Source organism: Carassius auratus, chromosome 32 (assembly GCF_003368295.1).
Source record: "Carassius auratus strain Wakin chromosome 32, ASM336829v1, whole genome shotgun sequence".
NCBI lineage: Eukaryota > Metazoa > Chordata > Actinopteri > Cypriniformes > Cyprinidae > Carassius > Carassius auratus.
This window is the reverse complement of record NC_039274.1, coordinates 4,119,442-4,141,660: the sequence shown is the minus strand read 5'-3', so window position 1 is coordinate 4,141,660 and position 22,219 is coordinate 4,119,442. Positions and strand designations below refer to the sequence as shown.

At 35.8% G+C, this 22,219-nt stretch overlaps 2 protein-coding genes across 5 annotated transcripts in view; one reads left to right on the top strand and one right to left on the bottom strand.

Moving 5' to 3' along the window:
* Nucleotides 1–4,231, bottom strand: part of LOC113051392 (collagen alpha-6(IV) chain) — a 125,811-nt gene extending 121,580 nt beyond the window's left edge. For all 4 annotated transcript variants that reach the window (XM_026215104.1, XM_026215105.1, XM_026215106.1 and 1 more), the window contains exons 1-3: nt 4,101–4,231; nt 3,831–3,953; nt 3,632–3,677 (exon numbers count right to left, since the gene is read on the bottom strand). In XM_026215104.1, the coding sequence (XP_026070889.1) occupies nt 3,632–3,677; nt 3,831–3,841 (57 nt within the window). In that variant the 5' untranslated portion in view covers nt 3,842–3,953; nt 4,101–4,231. The remainder of the gene's footprint in view (nt 1–3,631; nt 3,678–3,830; nt 3,954–4,100) is intronic.
* A 537-nt stretch (nt 4,232–4,768) lies between these two features.
* Nucleotides 4,769–22,219, top strand: part of LOC113051393 (collagen alpha-5(IV) chain-like) — a 38,431-nt gene continuing 20,980 nt past the window's right edge. Inside the window, exon 1 of the mRNA XM_026215108.1 lies at nt 4,769–5,033. Within this exon, the coding sequence (XP_026070893.1) occupies nt 4,956–5,033 (78 nt within the window). The 5' untranslated portion in view covers nt 4,769–4,955. The remainder of the gene's footprint in view (nt 5,034–22,219) is intronic.

Sequence of the window (22,219 nt, the reverse complement as noted above, 5' to 3'; positions counted from 1 at the left end):
GAAATACAGATACTTGGTTCACTTGGTGTTTTATTACTATTTTAAAGTTTTTTTAAATGACAAAATATCTGTCTTTTAATCAATCACACAAATCTAAACAATGCAGTTGTATTTTGAAATATTTTAACTAATATAGGGTTGTAACTAATAATTATTGTGGTAATCAAGTAATCTACTGATTATTTTGACAATTGATTAATCTGATATTTCTTAGTAATACAAATAGACCTAAGTGAAAAACAGGCTTTAGGATGACATATATATAAACTAACAATGAGGAAATAATAATTGGTTGAAATAAAGTATCAAACCCAAGTAGTTACATGATTTTATAGAATAACACTGATAAAATATGTCTACATAATGTAATAAGCCTATACAAAATGTGAACAACCAATTTAAAGCACCCAATAACAAACATAACACGTCAGCAGCGTCACTGCAGTCGCACTCGCAACAGACCCGGAAGAGAAGACAATGCTGAATAAAGTCATATTTTTTTTTCGATCAAAATGTATTTTCGATGCTTCAAAAAATTCTAACTGACCCTCTGATGTCACATGTACTACTCTGATGATGTTTTTCTTACCTTTCTGGACATAGACAGTATACCGTTCACACATTTCACTCACATGATTGGTTGGGATGAGAGGTGATCCCGGCTTTTTAGTGTGATTTACAAATTGTCACGCAATAAATGACGCTTTTACTGGTGTAGTGGCAACATGTCAGAAGTGGCGGTACACACAAAAAAGTGCAGCTACTCTGAAGACTAAAATATAGAAGTGCTGGTACTGCACCGGCCAACTTCAAACACTGCACTGAAGTCATAAGTCAGCTCCGTATGATACCATAGGAGAATAATGGTATATTTAATAAGAGTAGAATATGTTCATTTTCTATATAAAACTTAGATTTTGTACTTGTTAGTGTTGTTACAGTTTTCAAAACAGATATGAAATTCTCAAAACTACTTGTACAACCTCTGTCCACATCATCTAGTCATTTATACACATCACAAAACCAGTTTCTCATTCTTTTGAATAAGTTGCGATTCCTTTTGTACATCCATGCAATTGATTACACACATTTATCTGCGGTTTCCTACATTATCATTTGCTAATGTCATGTTGCTCAAAATGTATTATACAGTTTTCTGTGCAATAGTCTTACTCCTCAAAACATCTCGTATTTAGTTCATCGTATAAGTCATTCAATGCAAAATGGTTAATCTAGTTGTCATAAACTGTCAAGCACACTTTTTATTTTTATTTTTACACATTATTATTGGACTATTTGTCAATTTGGCATGAATTGTGCAAGTGAATCTTTACTACTGAAGAGAATGTAGATGATAAACCAATGATAAACCATTTCTCTGAAATAGCTCAAAGGTTCATCTCATGAATCTTCAGTTGGAAAGCTTATACTGTTTAGACAGAGGACAACACAAGAGTTACAAATTTTGAAAATTGACTTATTTTATATTTGTGCCCATATTTCCTTTTCCCTTTCCATATCACAAAAACACTGTAAAGGATTTATTTTTTTATTTTTTATTTTTCAGACCACTAGTAAAAGCGCAACTGGGAATTCTATCTAGTCTCTTTCAATCAATATCACACATACAGTAATGTGTAAATGTATACTTCTGAAATGGATATATGGCATACATAAGCATATGGCATACTGTTCAATACAGTAGTTTACATCAGAACATCCCTCCAGAGTACACTGTTATATTGACAACATGACGATTTGATCGAAGTGATTTGACTGTCTTATCCGTAAACTATGACACAAAGACTTTTCATTCTGATGGCACTGATATGTTCATTGACACAGATATTTATTTTTGAGAGATGAACTAAGGATTTTGAGCAAGAGACTGGCTTTTGCAGGTAATCCATTGTGTTTTGCTATTTGTACGAGTTGTTTTGAGAAATGCACTACTGTTTTGCAAATCTCAAGAATGATTCGAGAAATGTACCAAAGCGACTGAGAAAAACTGTAATAAAAATACATTCTGTATGCTTCTCAACTCAGACTCAGTGCTTTACTATCAAATGTGCATAACCAAAAAAGTTTGTAATTTTGGTGTAATATTATTAGTAACTGCTTGTTAATGTAAAACAATAATAATTGTATAATTAAATTATCTTTCTTTTGAATATCCCCCCCCCACCACGACTACCCCTAGGTGCTACCAAATCTGCTCCTGATGCCACCATACTGTATGTATAACTTAGTGGCGCTTGTGTCACTGCTCTCAAATGTTAGTCTGGAGCCCTGCCTGTAATGAATACTGGGTAACAATCAACTGTGTCATTCCCACCAAATGTTTCTGCATTCACAGTGATTACACTTGGTATTAACTGGCACTTTAAATGCAGCTTGCACATGTGACTGGATTCTTTCTCTGATTTCATGACTAAATATTAGGGGAAAAAATTCAGAATTAAGAATTTTCTCCTTTTCAGTTCATGAGTGTGGATTTACTGGAAATGGAATTTACTAAATAACAATTCAAATTATTTTTTACAAGTACTGGCATTCTGAGAAGTGTTTATGTTTATTTTCAAAACTTCTCAATAGTCACAGCCTAATTCTCATCAATATACTAATTGACTGACCTATTCACCACTGTGGACCACACTGAAATAACTGTCTTCTTGCTTCATGCTAGACAAGGAACATGAGGAAAATCCAGCCCTCCATTAATTGCTACTCTGCTAAGCTGTTTGTTATTGCAGGCTCTAATTATTTCATGGCTAGACAATACTGCCACTACTCACCATCCCACCTGCATTAGCCTCACATCTGCTTGAGTCCATTCAAAACGCTCCCACTCAATAAGTGTTGAACCGCTATATAAATTCTCAAATGTCATGCATCTACAATTGCTCCCATTAACTGCTAGAATTAAATACAAGACCCAGGGCCACTCCTTAACTTCTACAGACATGTAGAACAGCAAAAAAATCAAAACTTACTTTCAAATAAATCCAATAAGAGAGACATCTTTTCATAGATTTTTAAAAGGTATACTGCTATAATTACTTCAAAATCAGCCATGATAAATGGATCATAATTGATGCATACTAAAAGTGCATGCAAATTCTTGTTAAAAAATAATACAGGTGAAGAATAAAAATGTAAATATCCATTGATGACATACTTATATAAAACCAAGTGTCAATATGGTAACAGTAAGGTAAATGGGTGTGGCTTAGAAACAAGGTACTTCGCATATTAAGTAGGAGGAGGAGTGTTTTGTCAGTAGGGTGATGAGAGGACTGAGACACTTCACAAATCAAACAAGAACACACTGAAAATTGAATGAATTTGTAACAGTAACTAAACATTGTAAGCTCTTGAAATCTGACAAGTTTAACAAGGCACACAATGTTATCACAAAACTTCACAGGTTGTAATTTGTCAAGTTATTGGGTCTTATTAACACTTCCAAATGTGTTTGCAAAAGTTAACCCAAACATCATGAGCCAGATGTATATAAAAAAGAAGAGTTAAGAGTTTCAGTTAAATCACAAATGGTCAAACCCATACTGGCGACATTAACCACAAGGGGAAATACTGATCTGTGTTTTAATACTGATAGCAGCAGACTTACCCCTTGTGCAGACACTGCATACAAGACAACAGGTAACACAAAACTCCTGTGAAGGGAGATTAACAAAACCATCAAATGTGCTCCAGAGAAATGAAGCACTTTATTCAACTCAGAGACTAAAACAGTTCACTAATATCCCTTTGTCTGAATTTGTAACCACGCGTACTAGAATGACATCTCAAAATATATTTATACTTACCAAAGCTTCATTTTGCAAAGCTTTGAGAAAAACGCAGGTAATGTATCCTCGGCGTCTTCACAGAAAGCCTCTGTTGATGGCTTCAAACCTGTTCATTTGAGAATCCGGAGAGCGGTTCGTCCACTTCGAAGTGCAAGAAGAGATAAGGACAATTATATTATAAATATAAACAATTAAACGAGAGATGAAAATATAATTTTGCACATGCAATAAGTATTTTGTGAAGTTTTGTTTCTGTGTGTCCTCTGAGAATAAGAGAAGTTCACTCACAAGAAACTTCAGTGTTGGAAAGGCTCTCTCTCCTCGCGGCAGAGTCGATTCTCGCAGCGCTGGAAGAAGTGCTGCGCTCTGGAAAAGAGGGCGGGATCTTCACCCGTCAATCACCCGCGCCTCGCGCTTCTGCCTCTAAACAAACAGCGATAAGTATCACGGACCATAGCAAAGAGCGATAACAATCTTTAAACTGTGTGCCACTTGTGTAAGCTGAAATAATGTAACTTTGACACACGACTGGGCATAATAAAACATAATAAAATTACATGAACGCATAAATTGATGAGAAGAATGAAATTCAAGTAACTCCATATTAATGCAGCCATAGTTAGCAGAAATATAACTCAATATTAATAATCAGCGGTAGGCTGCAAAATGAATACTTTTAACTTAAAACTTTATTGCACTCTTTTTTCAATGTTTGTGATGCGTCCTCCGCTATGACATCATAACAAATCCACTAATAATATAAAAAGAATAAAAACAGCGAGTAAAAATATTACATATATAAAATATATAAATAATATATATGTTAATGGTTTGTCCGTCAAAAACAATCAGCAGAGACATTTAAATGAATCCTTGAATGAATGGATCTAGGATTAGTTTTGGCGGAGGGATATGTTTTAGTGCGGTGAGCAGGTTAAGGGGATGCAGTAAAGTGACGGTAACGTTACATTATTCCGAGCGCTGCCAGCACCGGACAGCCTAGAAACTTTGAACAATCCCTCTGTAACTTTTGAACAGACGTGCTGGTTTTGCAGTTAGCTTAACGGATGAATATGTTATGTTCAATAAGTGCTCATAGTTGTAACTGTCAATGTTAAGAAGCAAGATTCTTTTAAAATCAGCATGAACTTAAAGAGTCTCGGCGCGGTGCTACTGGTGTTCCTCACTTTAAGTACAGAGGTGCGCAAATCGGAGTCTGCGGTAAGTAAGCATTGCTTGTTACTTCTTTTAGTTATATCTTAAATTGAAACAACCGTTGCCGTTGCTTTAGATCAATCACACACGCTTTAGCTAAAGTTTAGCCTATAAACACAGGTTACTTTATGACATGAAAGCAGCCTATTGGTTTCCTTGAGATCTGTAAGAACAAGTGCGAAACTTCTGACTTGAGATATTGATGGGATTGGATGTTTATTCATCTGGAGTTGTTAAGATACAATCCGTTATATTTATTGAGTGCAAGTGCAGAGGTATGCACATCACATTTGAATAGTCCCAACTGCATGTAGAGACATATATGATGTTCTTTTAAAACGTATTATCAATGCTGAATATAAAACAGCCACTTTATTTATCATTCTATAATAACTGTGAAGTTTTTAACTTTATATAGGCTATCTATTTTTATTTTATCTAAATGTTTTTGTTGTTCTTGTTGTTGTGTCTCTTTTTTATGTGTTTATTCTCAGTATTTGTTTATTTTTATAAATACACATGTAGTCGTTCTCAGGCTCATAATTTGTTACACAGATGTTATTGGTATAAGTGAATGGTTTGCAATCTGATTACTGACACTGTATTTGTATTTGCACGTCACATGTGACATTATTGACAGATTAAATGGATTAAATGGTTATTTACTCATCCCAAACATTATGTGAAATCATAAGGACATTTTTTTCTCGTGTTTAAAATTTCCTTATTAACTACATTAATTGAGCACAGTTATGTTGTCTTGTTAGCCATCATGCCACAGAGTTATCTTGGTCAATCTGAAATGCTTTGCATGCCTGTATTTTTGGATCTGATTGGATACATTGCTGCAAATACAAAGATATGGCATCACTATGTGACCAATTCATTGTCCAACTGTCAGAATAGCCAATAGTGGGAGGCAGACAGGTGAGAACATGTTTAGGGAGGGACCTGTTGTAGAGGGACAGATACAACAGGGACAGAAGAGCACATGTGGTGACCTTACAACAAAACACATCACGCTCCTACATTTCCCAAAGGGCATTGTTGTGCACCAGCTCCAACAGGCAGTTAAAATGTAGTTTGCACATTTCTTCCAAATGATTGGCTGTTGAATTGTTGTGATTCTCAGTAAGTATTCTGGAGTTCTTTCATTTTACTCCTAAGGTTCTGCCCAGTTCATGTTTCTCAGTTCACAAGGTGAAAGGTGGCATCTGTCATTCATAGAGGGAGGAGTTTGTTAGCCATCAGGACAGGCATGTAGACATATAGTGCCGCCCATCCCCCAAGAGCAAGAGCACACAACCCTCAGGTCTATTCAATAAGTGAATCTAACCACATCCTATTGTTCATACCCCTCAAGTACTTCATAAAAATACATACCCCACCCCCAGTTCAGTGTGTCTCTGTGTTTGCCTGATTGCACTGATTATTATAATTTTTTAACCAATTCCAAATGTGAAAAACAGACACAAATAGATATATCCTGGAGGCTGGAGCTACTTGCTTTGGCAAATGCTTTTGGCAATGCTTTTTAAAAAATACAGATAGTGAATCTGGCATTGTTCACAAGAGTTTTAATATCCTCAAAACAGGCCTCAAAGCAAGTTAGTTCAGAAGTATAATGGACACCAGGGCCATCGCTAGACCAATTTTACTGGGACATGGCCATGGGAATAGTAATACTACTGTGCCCAAGTAAACTACTGTTGATAAATCATTGTCTCATCATTTTCACTGATAATGTTTTAGCAGTGATGTCTGTTTAGAATCAGAACTTGTGATACTGGAATAATTTGTGAAAGAATAACTATATTACTAATAATATATACTAATAATATCTAATTAGTCAAACAGGAATGCAAAAATGTCTGAAATTTTTTAATTCGTTCATTGCTTTAGGTTAGATCATTTAGACAGTTCACTCATGCATAGAATAGAACTGCCTGCAGCCTTTTCTCACATCATAAAAAAATACTTTATAAGTCATAAAGCAAAAAGAGCGCAGAATTAGGTGGATGTTTATTTACCTACAATCCAATGTAGGTAACAAAACTTGCCAATGTCTTCTATCGTGTCAACAATAAAGTAGCTCTTTATTGTACATGCAGCTTGTGGAGACAGTTTATATCCATTTATCCATAACAATATTTAAAAAAAAAAGTATCAAAATATACTTTATATAAAAAGGATAAAAAGGCTCCACTAAGAGATGTCCTTTTGAGGAGCCATTGCAGTACAGAAAGTACAGATTTTCTCCTAATATACCTATCTATCTATCTATCTATCTATCTATTAGGGATGTGACGAGAATATCGCGAGATCCAATGTGTCTTGTGAGATCCGATTGGTCTAGAACGTGATGATATCCTGGCAAATTTTTTTTTTTGCATTGTTTACATTATTGCTGCATGATTTATTGTTTAAAGATCGCGATCGCATGTTTTTTGTTGTTCCTCTATGCCCCGCCTTTCTGAAATGCATCGATTTTTACAAAGCTCATCATTCTGAAAAGCGAGGTGTATGCTAATTAGACAGCTATCCAGTTTGTTTTTATTGGCTGAATATCTCATGCGTGTGATGGAAATGTTACGCATACTGTGATGCCATCTCCCGGGAGCGCTGCGGGCTAGTGAGCAGTGGCCGGCAGGCTTGAGTGAAGAACGACTGGCAATCATGAGAACAGTGAAGCCGGTGGATTCGACGAAGGAGCAGTTAGGGTTAGGGTTAGGGTTAGGATTTAGGCCATGTGATGACCCTCTGCTGGACTCCACTTCATCCACAGTGAAAGCTGATTCGGTATTCCACAGTGCAAAGTTGATGTATTTCCTCAGCAATCAGCACTGATCAACTCTAGGCATGACGAAGCGGATAACGTCCTGTTTTGGAAAGCAAAAACAAAGTAGTTTTGCTTTCACAACGAAACACATAGTATCTATCTTTCTGTCTATCTATCTTAGGGGTGGGCGATATCTTGATATTTAAAATATATCGAGATATTTTTTTAACACAATATGGATTTTGACATATCATATATATCGATATATTGTTTATATTTAATTCATTCTGATTCCGCCACTTTGCTTACTTGCCTTCTCTGTGCTGTGCTTGCCCCCACTCGCTCGCCCCTGCCTCCTTGCTTTTGTTCCCCCTCCCCTCGCATGTTGTCTCATTGAACATGGCAGTGTCCGCAACCAGCACCGGAGGCAACAGAACTAGTATCAAAAAAGACAACTGGCTCCATTATATGGAGATACTTTGGTTTTAAGGCATCGGGCAAACAGCAGACAGATGTCTACTGTAAGGCCCTATGATTTCAGCGATGCAGAAAACGCGCACAGAATCGCGGAATCCAGTCATAAAAACGGAATTTACAGTTTAACGTGGAATGTCATGGAATTTGTCAAATTTTGAATTAATTAATCAAAAGTAGGTCATTGCACTGACATCGTGATATGGACTAATATCTGTAAATATTAAGCCGGAAAAGTTTATTTAAATATGAATCCTGCATGTTCTGCGAGTCCGTGTTAATGAATGGTGCAGAAACGCGGCTTCATTCATTACACACTCACTGAAGCGCGGCCCGTGATGCTCGCAGTGATTTCAGCTTCTGTCGTCATACTAAATAAGGATGAAAACACATGAACAACATCTCCAGAACTGCTCTGAGAGTCACTTCATGAGCCTGACCGTTTAATTTAGTAAAACTAGTGTCATATATCACATCATAGACTGTAGTATCACATACACAGAACTGTAAAGGTACGGTAACCCGTCAAAATAAGTAATAAATAAAGTCTGGTTTAGTTTAAAGACAAGTATTTGCCAGAAATCTATTACTATTGTTCAACAGAATGTATACATAGCCTACTACTACTACTACTACTATTAAAATGAAACAAACATAAATTTTTAAGGAATAATTACACAACATTTCCTCCATATTTTATTCTTAATAGTATATCCCCTTTGTTTACCAAAAAATAAAGTTTGCTTAATTTTCAATAATTAAAAGATAAATTAAAATGAATGTTTTATGCCTTCATTTCATAACCAGAAGGGGAAGAAACATTTCATAAGGCTATTTTAAGAAAAAAAATTAACAAATTATCTATTTGTCTGTCTGTCTGTCTGTCTGTCTATCTAACTATCTGTCTGTCTATCTATCTATCTATCTATCTATCTATCTATCTATCTATCTATCTATCTATCTATCTATCTATCTATCTATCTATCTATCTATCTATCTATCTATCTATCTATCTACCTACCTATCTATCTATCTATCTATCTATCTGTCTGTCTGTCTGTCTGTCTGTCTGTCTATCTATCTATCTATCTATCTATCTATCTATCTAACTGTCTGTCTATCTATCTATCTATCTATCTGTCTGTCTGTCTGTCTGTCTGTCTGTCTGTCCGTCCGTCCGTCCGTCCATCCATCCATCCATCCATCTATCTATCTATCTATCTGTCTGTCTTTCGGTCTGTCTGTCTGTCTATCTATCTATTAAATTCAATTCAATTCAAGTTTATTTGTATAGCGCTTTTTACAAACAAATCGTTACAAAGCAACTTTACAGAAAATTATGTTTCTACAATATTTAGTAGTAGCTAGTAGTTTGTGCACATTTGACAGGATTTTAGAAAAAATAATAATAATAATACAAGACGTAGTCAGCTAGACGATGAACTATCAATATTATTAATTAAGTTATTATATGATTCAGTCACACATTTAGCAATAATTGTTAGTTCTGTTTGTTGATTCAGGGTTAGCATCATCTGGGGTCCTCTTAGGGTCAGCATCATCTCTTCTCAGGTGTTCTGGATCCAGACTGGAGCTTGTGTAAATCCTAGTTACCACGGGATGTGAATCCCGTGGCGAAACATAGAAACAAAATACAGACGTCATTAGCATAGCTGCTGATCCAACAAAGTAAAATTAGTTTAACCCAAGCTAATGAATAAGAATGCACCTTTGATCAGATGCAACTACACTCATAATTTAAAAGATACATTATTCGAATGCTTGGCGAAAGAGATGTGTTTTTAATCTAGATTTAAACAGAGAGAGTGTGTCTGAACCCCGAACATTATAAGGAAGGCTATTCCAGAGTTTGGGAGCCAAATGTGAGAAAGCTCTACCTCCTTTAGTGGACTTTGCTATCCTAGGAACTACCAAAAGTCCAGCATTTTGTGACCTTAGGGAGCGTGATGGATTGTAGCGTCGTAGAAGGCTAGTTAGGTACGCAGGAGCTAAACCATTTAGGGCCTTATAGGTAAGTAATGATAATTTGTAACTGATACGGAACTTCATAGGTAGCCAGTGCAGAGACTGTAAAATTGGGGTAATATGATCATATTTTCTTGACCTCGTAGAAAGATCTATCTGTCTATCTATCTGTCTGTCTGTCTATCTGTATATCTATCTACCTGTCTGTCTGTCTGTCTGTCTGTCTGTCTGTCTGTCTGTCTGTCTGTCTATCTATCTATCTATCTATCTATCTATCTATCTATCTATCTATCTATCTATCTATCTATCAGTCTGTCTATCCATCTATCAGTCTATCTGTCTGTCTGGCAGTCTGTCTGTCTATCTATCTATCCATCTCTCTATCTATCTATCTATCTATCTATCTATCTATCTATCTATCTATCTATCTATCTATCTATCTGTCTGTCTGTCTGTCTGTCTGTCTGTCTGTCTGTCTGTCTGTCTGTCTGTCTGTCTGTCTGTCTGTCTATCTGTCTGTCTGTCTATTATTTTTTTTATATATGAACTGAAATTGTAATCATCTGGAATATTTTATGTTCATGTTCTTGTGGAGATGCCAGAACTTGGTGTCACCAGGTCATAGAGTTTGTTGGCAACTTGAACCATAGGTGTTTACTTCAAACATTTCATACTTGACAAACTCCATAAACTGTGCAGGTCAAGGTGTATGAACATGTATGGGTGTGTGTGTGTGGGGTCTGTACGTGTTCTGCTTCAGATATGTGTGTGAGTGCAGATATGAGCACACTTTTTACGTGCCTGGAGGTATATACAGTATATATATTTATAAACTTATATACACATAAAATGTGTATACACATGTCAGTGTGCCTTTGTACATGTGTGCTGTTGTATAGTAAGCATATGGCTCATGTAATTTAAGTTTTGAAGATACTTTGATATCTTGGAAAATCTGACCACATATTAGTTTTTTTCAGTCACTTTGGTGCATTTCTTAGATCAGAATTGAAATTCTCAAAACTATCTGTTCAATTCTTACATCATTGTGTCACTTGTGCACATCAAAAAAGCAGTTTCTCATTTCTTTGAACAAGTTGCAAATGCTTTGGTACATCCATGCAAATGATTATGTACAATTCTCTGTTGTTTCCTACATTATCAGTTGCTAATATCATGTTGCTCAAAATGTATTATACAGTTTTCTGTGCAATAGTCTTACTCCTCAAAACATCTAGTATTTAGTTCATCGTATAAGTCATTAAATGCAAAATGGTTAATCTAGTTGTCATAAACTGCCAAGCACACTTTTTATTTTTAATTTTACACATTATAGTTTTTCTCAGTCGCTTTGGTACATTTCTCGAGATTTGCAAAACAGTAAGTGTATTTCTCAAAACAACTCGTACAAAGAGGAAAACACAATGGATTACCTGCAAAAGCCAATCTCTTGCTCAAAATCCTTAGTTCATCTCTCAAAAATAAATATCTGTGTCAATGAACATATCAGTGCCATCAGAATGAAAAGTCCTTGTGTCATAGTTTACGGATAAGACAGTCAAATCGCTTAGTCATGTTGTCAATATAACAGTGTACTCTGGAGGGATGTTCTGATGTAAACTATGGGAACATTTTGGATGACAGTTACTGTATTGAACAGTATGCCATATGCTTATGTATGCATTTTATATAACATTTCAAAAGTACACATTTACACATTACTGTATGTGTGATATTGATTGATAGAGACTGGATAGATTTCCCAGTTGCGCTTTTACTAGTGGTCTGACCAAAAAAATAAAAATAAAATGAAAATAAACTTTACAATGCCTTTGTGATATTGAAAATGAAAAGGAAATATGGGCACAAAGATGAAAATAAGTCAATTTTCTGAATGTGTAACTCTTGTGTTGTCCTCTGTCTAAACAGTATATTCTTTCCAACTGAAGATTCATGAGATAAACCTTTGAGCTATTTCAGAGAAATGGTTTATCATTGGTTTATCATCTACATTCTCTTCAGTAGTAAAGATTCACTTGCACAATTCATGCCAAATTGACAAAAAGTCTAATAATAATGTGTAAAAATAAATATAAAAAGTGTGCTTGGCAGTTTATGACAACTAGATTAACTTTTTGCATTTAATGACTTATACGATTAACTAAATACTAGATGTTTTGAGGAGTAAGACTATTTCACAGAAAACTGTATAATACATTTTGAGCAGCATGACATTAGCAAATGATAATGTAGGAAACCGCAGATAAATGTGCGTAATCAATTGCATGGATGTACAAAAGGAATCGCAACTTATTCAAAAGAATGAGAAACTGGTTTTGTGATGTGTATAAATGACTAGATGATGTGGACAGAGGTTGTACAAGTAGTTTTGAGAATTTCATATCTGTTTTGAGAAATGCACCAAAGTGACTGAGAAAAACTGACTTATTTTAATCTTTGTGCCCATATTTCTTTTTCCTTTTTTATATCACAATGGCATTGTAAAGGGTGTTTTATTTATTTTTATTTTTGGGGGGTCAGACCACTAGTAAAAGTGTAACTGGGAATTCTATCCAGTCTCTTTCAATCAATATCACACATACAGTAATATGTAAATATATACTTTTGAAATGGTATATATGGCATACATAAGCATATGGCATACTGTTCAATACAGTAACTGTCATCTAAAACGTTCCCATGGTTTACATCAGAACATCCCTCCAGAGTAAACTGTTAGATTGACAACATGACGATTTGACGATTTGATCGAAGCGATTTGACTGTCTTATCCGTAAACTATGACACAAGGACTTGTCATTCTGATGGCACTGATATGTTCATTGACACAGAGATTTATTTATGAGAGATGAACTAAGGATTTTGAGCAAGAGACTGGCTTTCGCAGGTAATCCATTGTGTTTTCCTCTTTGTACGAGTTGTTTTGAGAAATGCACTTGCTGTTTTGCAAATCTCAAGGGTGATTCGAGAAATGTACCAAAGCGACTGAGAAAAAACTGTAAGACATTAAATATGTTTACTTGCATTTTAAAGTTCAGTTTCATCCATAATTACAAATTTGTTTTAATTAAGTATTAATATTATAATTTACTTTTTTTTATGATGTAAACATTTTAGTTCAGCTGAAATTATACCAGTTACTGTTACTGACACTTTGTATGAAGATACCCTGCTGAGGAAACATCACAGAAGCAGGAAACTTGATCAAAATCTATTATTGATTGAAGCCTTAGTGAGTGTTAATAGATGAAATGGTATGTGTGTACTGTTGGGGGGTTATACTTACAATGTGGTGTGAAAGAGATGCAAATGCCATTTAGGATTAGCTGGACAATGATCCTCCTCTCACACCCAATCTCTATTTCCCCTACTGCCTCACTCCCCACAGTGGTAAAACCCTAAATAAACTGACAAAGCATCTTTTTCAGTGGGTGGCTAATTTACACTCCACATACAAACAAATGCACACACCCTGTGTTTGTTGAAGTGATGGAGAGGTCATCAAACTGTGAAAGAATGGTGAAAGAGAAGTTACCTGGACAGTACAAAGAGAGCAGAGGCCGCTTGTGCAGAGGTTTGTCTGCTTTAGGTTTGAATGGGAGCATCTATTTATGCTCCAGACAATGTAATGTACAACACATTTCTCTAATGTAGTAACCCAAAAGTCCCAACATGTCTGTCTATCAAACAGAGAATGATAATGATCATTATCTATGTTTGATAGACAGACATGTTGGGACTTTTGGGTTACTACATTAAAGAAATGTGTTGTACAGTACATTACATTGCTTTTAGCAGTTCCAGCACAACACATTTACTAGAATTTACATTTCATACTTTTGAAGTTTAGTTAAAGGATTAGTTCACTTCCTGAATAAAAATGTCCTGATAATTAACTCACCCCCCATGTCATCCAAGGTGTTCTTGTCTTTCTGTGTTCAGTCACCAAGAAATTGAGGTTTTTGAGTTTTTCCATATAATGGACTTCAATGGTGCACAACAAGCTGAAGGTCCAAACTGCAATTTCAGTGCAGCTTCAAGGGGCTCTACACGATCCCAGCTGAGGAATAAGGGTCTTATCTGGTGAAACGATCAGTCATTTTCTTAAAACTAAGTTTTTTGACTGTACAATGCCACCCACAATGGTCACCAACATTCTTCAAAACATTCTTCAAAATTCAGTTCAATCTTTGGTGTTCTGCAGAGGAAACATAACGGTGAGTATTTTCATTCTTGGGTAAACGATCCCTTTATGGTAAAGCTGTTGTAAAATGTGGGAAGGAAACCTTCAGAGTAATTTTTGAACAGTTTATAGTACGTAAGTGTTTTATTTTCTAATGAGCATGATGTTATATGCTAAGGGCTGTATTCACAAAACATTTTATCTTAGCACTAAGAATTCTCCTAAATAGCAGTCAAAGTTCTTAGCAGGGAGTTTCCTCTACTAAGGAATAGAGAGAAATCTTAGGCTAAGAGAAAGGGCGGGGTTGACCTCGTTGCTATGGATGATGTCATCAAGCCTAGTAACTATGCACACAGAGACTGGCTGAAAGGGGTCACTGATTTAATCATAGAAATATTGTAGAATGAGGTAAATGTTCGCCTTTCATCAACCTCAAATATGGCTTATTATTTCATTTCATGTAATTTGCAGCAAATTTACACAAGCGATCACTAGCATTTTTCCTGATAACTGTGGACACAACATAAAATCCAAGTCCTCTTTTACAGATAAAAGCAATGCATCATTTAATTTTGTGCACTCACAATATTAAAAAAATGTTGTGGTTTTGTAAAATAAAGAAAACAAACAGGATGCACTTTCTGCCGTATCTGTCTCTGTCTCCGTGAACTGAAGCCCAGCGTATAGATTACATCCCTCATAGACATGAGAAATTTGTTTATAGAAAGCTATAAATGTCTACTTTTAAACTAGCTAATTCAAACTGAAAACAATTGTGTAATCCGTAAACGTGCATTTCTTTCTAAAGGTGCGTCACTGTATTATGGAGACTGTGAGCGTTGTCAACTTGATCTTAACAGCAGACACTGACTCAGAAAACATTAGTTTATTCTTGGATACTTAAAATATCTCCTTACCAAAATACCTTTGCGGCAAGATTCATGTTTGCACTTGAGTGTGGAATAGGCTATAAAGCCTCATTATGGTTCACTTTTGTTAACACAATTCAATTAAATGGAAATTATTGTGAAATGTTTAAAAACAAATGTCTGCTCTGAGCCAGATTGCCGGCAACAACCATTGTTTGTGATTTGGTCCTCTTGACTACCCCTAACTTTTTCACAGATTTAGGAGCTGATTTTAGTGCTAAAATTATTTGTGAAATACTTACAAAGCAAAAATGTAGGAGTCCTAAAATATGCACTGGCACGCCATTGATTTGAAGAGTTTCTTTTAAATCAGCAAGTTAGTAGCTACTTTTAGCCTTAATATGTTTTGTGAATATGACCCTGATGTACACCTGCCCCATCAGAGTGACATCAGCCATGTTTTGAAGTAGTAAACCTGCTCAGGCCCATACCTGTGGTTTCAACATCTTGAACACGTGCCAACTCCAAGTGCCCAGCATCCAAGGCACTATCCTACATTCCTCCTTTAGCAGAATAAATCCACATTTCTATCATTCATTTTTGGCAAAAATGTGATGGAATGCATGTGATCTGATGTTCTATGTATTTGTAGTTTTGTGGTGATTTTGTTTCACACTCCCTTTGCTCTCTTTGTTGTGGAGATTCTAGCAAATATTTATTGCCTGGAAGTGTTTGAGGTGTTTTTTCCCACTAACACTGACCTTTAATATAATCCCTTTAATAAATCCTTAAGGAGTAAGCTATCCCTCCCTCTTCCAAAGATGACACATTATTGAACTCCATCTAAGTTTGGCTCCAGTGTCATTGTAAAAGTGAAAAGCATTTCATCCAGGCCATTGAGGTGGGAGTGAGACAGTCTGTGCGAGACAGACATCGTAATATGCTAGTGTCTAGTTGTAATTATATAGCTTTTGTCAGATAGAGATGTATGTGCATGTTTCTTCAATGTCTTTTCGAACAATGAGCAACAATAGATCTTGTTTCAACATGTATTTTTTTATGGCTTTAGAGAGCTAGAGTCATGCATGCCCCTTCCCTAAACAGCAAAACTATTTACTTTCCATGTCGTACACACACTTGCTATTCAACTTTTGGGTGATCCTCAGCTCCCCATTTTCTTTGCCTCTTTTTCATTCCCATCTGCTTCTGCTATTAGTGGTGAACAGACGCAGTAGTGGCTCCCCTGTGTAACTCTGGCCATGTGCATGTAAACAGTAAATTGGATGATGCTTTACATCTCAAAAAACATTAGCAATACATAGAAAGAAAGAAAGAAAGAAAGAAAGAAAGAAAGAAAGAAAAATAAATTAAATTTGTCTTCTAGATATATGTTTCATGGGATTTCTGATCTGGCATTGTTTATTTTTATTTATTTTTTTGTTTTTTTTTATGTGGACATTTTCAAGCAAGTAATTACAGACATACATTCTTTAAGTTAATATATTTAATATTTACTGCAGAGTTGTCTTGTTTTCCTTGGCCCATCAATGCTTTTCCAATAAAGCTCTGGCTTCTGTGGCATTATATTATCTATCCTCCTCTTGCCTTGTGACATCACTGCTTTTTAATGGGAGAGAAAAAATCATCAAAAATAACCTTTTAACACAGTATTATAAGTAATGTGTTTTAAATATCCTCTTTTGAACAAAAAGGTTTGTCCGCAAGCTTCAAGCTGCCGCTATTGCCGTGCTTAAAGGGGTCATATGATGTGATTTGAATTTTTCCTTTTTCTCTGGAGTCTTACAAGCTCTTGGTGCATAAAGGAGGTCTGTAGAGTTGCAAAGGAATATTCTTTCTATAGACTTTGCCATGCCCCCCCAAAACAGCTTGTTCAAACATGCCCCCACACGTCTGTCACTATGTGGAAATATTTGCGTAATGCCGCCCAAATGTTCAATCAAAGAAAGAAGGTGTGGTTTCAGTAACCGCAGTTAGTGTTGAAGCAGCCATGTCAGGGAGATGCTGTGTGTATCTAGGTGAAAGCAAAAGCACTTTATTTGGCCTTCAGAAAGTAGATGCATTTATGGACGACCGTTTCGTGAACCTAGGAGAAGAGGTTATTCTGACTTTGCTATGACAAACTGATGTTTCACAAACAGCTACTGGAAGTATGTTTTGATATTAGTTTCAGTATTTGCTAACTGTTCCAATGCAGAGTTTTGCACGTCGCGTGTGTGAGTGAGAGAGAGAGAGAGAGAGAGAGAGAGAGGGTCACACAGTGGAGTCTTAACCGTCTGTGGCTTGTGTACTGCAAACACATACAAGCTTCATCACTGTATCTGTATTTCACACCACTCTTCCTCTTTCGGGCTTGAACTGATTGTAAACCTAAGGACATTATTAACTGTCTTTACATTTATTTTGAAAGAAGAAGCTTGCAATTATGGAAAGGGGGGACATGTCAACATATTCTGTTACACCAAATACACAAAATAATGATATTTAAAAAAGCATATGACCCCTTTAAACAAACTGCAGTATGGCAAAAACTTCAAGAGCGCTTCATTTGAGCTCTGCAGTTTTGGATTCATATGCAAGCTGGGTATGGCATGCAGGTTTGAACACGCTCTGTTAGGGATAGAATTAGATCTCCAGATTATAGTTCAGGTGGGAACTTGTCTCACAATCATTGGAGTGCCAGTCCACATCCAGTTGCTTCTCTGCTGTTATCCCCACTCTCTGAACATCACTCTAATTTTTGTTTTTCTTTTCACTGTTGCTCTGATATTACAAATGAAAGCTGATTTCCTAGAGAGGAGTTAACTTGCATAGCAGTCAATAACTATTGACCAGTACAGCTATATACAGTAACCCGCTTTGTAGCGTCCTCTAGTGGTGAAAAGAGGGACTCCATGCTGCCATTGCATAAACTGCTCGATTTGTATCCGCAAATATTTAGAGAATGCCATTTGTACCACATCACATCCAGTGCACCTGGAAATAGTTGTTTTAAACAAGTACCGATTAGACTATAAGTATTGTGCTTTCTCTGACATTTTTACAGCTTGGATGATAGGAGAAATATGTCAATTTCTCTTTCTCTTGGGAAACTTGTGTGTTTTGGCAATTTGATAAGAGCTTTATCAGTTCAGTCAGTGATGTGGTAACAAATATCCACACAAAAATTCTATGAATTGCTGATTTCAGTAAAATGTGTTTTAGATGTGAACAACAGTACACTGATTCTCATTTTAAATCCTGTAACCAAACTTTATTTGTTTGCTACATCCCAGATTAGAGGATGGAGTAATGGCCTTGACTCAAGAGCCTCCCCTGCTGTCTGAGAAACTGTGTGAGATCCCAAACCCATATTTACAGTCCCACGGTCTCTCTGTCAGTGTTTGGGAGAAATGTCTTTATCTTCCTTAACAGGTGGACTTGTGCGTGTACTGTTTTGAATGGAGCCCACCACAGAAGGGTACAATGCAATGCAAAAACCATGCATCACTGTCCTGACTTCTCCATTCTAGTCTGTTGTGATGAACCTATACCGTATCTGATTCAGAAACATAATTATCTGTATAATTATTTGCATGTAGTGTTAAGATATAAGATTCTTCCTCGGTGGGGTAACTAGCTTGTGCTAGACTGAACCACAAGTAGAGGTTTTTTTTTATTTTATTATTTTTTATTTTTTATGGAAGATACCCAGATTATTAAGTGTCTGATTACTAATTCTTAATTATTGGTTTGTTTGATTATAATAAAAACAATAATTATACTGCAGCAGTAAATATTAATGTTATTAATAACAAATAGCATAAAATGTTCATTTTTTTAATAATCTAGAATAGTCTTTCTGTTGTGCTACTTAATATTTATGATGCATTTGTTTTAGGATGAATAGTAAGTTCAAAATAACATCTTTTTTTAAACAGTATTTTTGTAACTTTACTGTCACTTTAATCAGTTGAATGGGTCCTTTTTGAATAAAAGTAATAATTACTTTAAAAAAGAATAATAATAATTGACCCCAAACTTTTGAACAATAGTTTAAATTAAATAACCAATAATAGATTGAGAAATAAAGTGCAAGTGTAAATATCTGTATAAAATACTCCTCAAACCAAACATTGGCTTATCTGTAATGTATACCCCCTGTGGATTTCCCCTTGGAGTCCTGGGAACAGGATTTTTTTTATTGCTCAGGTTGCTGTAAGTGGTTTTTGCTTGTGCTTGCATCCAAAAGTCCTCTTAAATGAAATCTGAAGTCAAGCTCCTCACTGAGCGAGAGACATACTGAGTTTGTTGTCATTTTCTGAGTACAGCTCTGGTGGAGTTTAAAGAGAACACCAGTGCAATATGATTATTATTCTGGCATTACCTTGGTAAACATTTGACCCCGTGAATGTTTTTCCCCTCACCCGCAAACCACACGAGCCACTCGGCCTTAACTGGTTAACTGGTAGAGGTTAAAGGTCATCCCTTTGTTAACTCCACGGGAAAAGTGCAGGACATCTGAAGAAGGTCCTTTCTGGCTCATTCGGTTTAAAAGAGTTCTACCCTAAAAACATGTTTTCTTATCCCATGGACCTTGAAGTCATGAAACACAGCAGTGTCTGTGGAAAAGGAATGTAGTGAAATGTGTAATTCTTACTGTTATTACTGAATGGTGCCTGAAAGAAAAAGCATTTTAGTGTGTTTCTGTTAAACTATATGACAACTGTGAGCAAAATGAATTTGTCATAATGAAGGGCAATTTCAGTGAAAAAGTAAAAGCCAAAACATGTTTCGAAACGGTCACAGCATTTAAAATGTATACTTTGTTTTTCAACCTGCAGTCTTGATTTTAAAAAAAAAATGATGTGGTTATGAGAGTGTGTGAAATGGGTGGGAAAGATATGGAAGGTAATAGTGTTTAATTAAAGGACTGCACCTTCACCTCATCAATCAATGCCTGGATGATTCACTTTTCCCTCTATCTCACCTGTTTTCCCCATCATTAACACTTTATGCTACTGCGAGAAGATACAGACCCTATTATGCAACCCAGCTTAAAACATGAATGATGTAAAAGATTTTTCATAGATGTGCTTGCCAGTTATAAATATTTGTCATTAAATCAGTGTAGCTGGCCAAAACATTTGACGGTGAGCTTGTGTGTTATAATGATCATGTGTGTTTGACTGGGCCATTCAGACACAGGCATTACTTGTGGTCTGCTGCCGCTTTGTTCTGTCTGCTCCCAGCATTCATCTGCCCTCAGGCCATCTTTGACTAGGGCTCAGTTAATCCACGAGCCCTGGACTGGAATCTGCTGATTCCCTCTTGTGATCAATCGTTGCACTGCTTAATATTCTCCACAGGGTGGCCCTGTTCTTCTCCCCATCTAGCCACTGATCTTTCCACCCAATTTGACTGTAGATAGAAAATCTGCCCTCTAGTGTCTAGACATACAACAACATTTGTCAACACCAGCATGGAAATCTATTACCAAAAATGCTTGGAAACAATCCTCAGAACTGACTTTACACAGACTTTAAGTTTGCATGACCTTGTGTGATGTGATATGCTTTAGTGTCTCAAAAACTAATTTAAACAGTATACACTTTTCCACAAACATTCATATACATTTTAACCTAAAATCTTAAGTGGAGTTGACACATAACATCAATTTTTGAATTTTGAATTTGAATTTTGCTTGTTTTTCATTAGCATAATGATGCTGAGTTAAGCTGGTCAGAATGTGTTTTTCTGCGGGGGATGAGATGCTCTGCCAAAAGATGAATCTTTTTATTTGTCAGTGATTTTGTTGTGTTTCTATTGTGATTCAAGAATGCCTTGATCTTAAATATCTCTTTATATTACAAAATCTGTCCAGTTCTGTTATAATAGTATGTTATATCACTGTTTGTGTGTTTAACAGAATTCAGTGTGTGTGTTCAGCTTGGTGCTTTTTTTTTTTTTTTTTTTTTTGTTGTTGTTGTTTTCACACTTTGGGTGTTTTTAATGTAGTTTTTAATATGCATGCAGTGTTTTGTTCCTGTGGTAATGACCAGTCCTGTGGGCCAGTTCAATACTTTGTGATGTCAGTCATTGTTTTGATGTATTGAAAAGTTTTTGACAATGCAGTATATGACTCTGTAGACCTTAAGAACAATTACAAGCCAGAAAATTTGACTTCCCTTCAGCATGTCTGTTTAGACTTTGAGATTCTCGAGACCAGCTAAAGAACATTTTGCATGTGTGTTTGACTAACAGGACCAATGTTCCAGGTCATTTTTTAAAATTATTTTTATTATTGCAAATTTTACACAACGAGACAAGGAATCTCTAACAACATAAGGCACATCATGTACCGATGCATGTGTACACATGCACATATTTTGTGTTGCTTTCGCTAGTGTAGTGTAATGTAGTGCACCATTTCAGAATTACTTAAAATCTTCTATATTAATATATTTTACAATCTAAAATCTGACAAATACATTCACATGTTTCCAGGCAGTTCGGTAATGTGATGATCAGTAAAAAAAGACTCCATGTAGATGTTAATTATGATGATTAAAATCAGTTCTAACAAGCATTATGTATAGGAGTTAATTCTGTCTAATTAGAAATACTTAATAATACCAATATTTGTTTTATACTAATTGAAGTCAGTATCAATTTTAGTTTCATTTGCCATCTTGGCATTGTCCCTTTATGTGCAGCAGTTTTCTATGAAATAAGCATTCAAGTCCAGCTCGTGTCTACTGGAGGTCTTGTTTTAAGGCGTAGTGGTTATTTCAGAAAGAAAATAGCGTCATCTAGTGTTTGTATCAAAAATACCCATGGGCTCTTTATAGCACAAAAAGAATGCAACTTAAATCTATTGTGA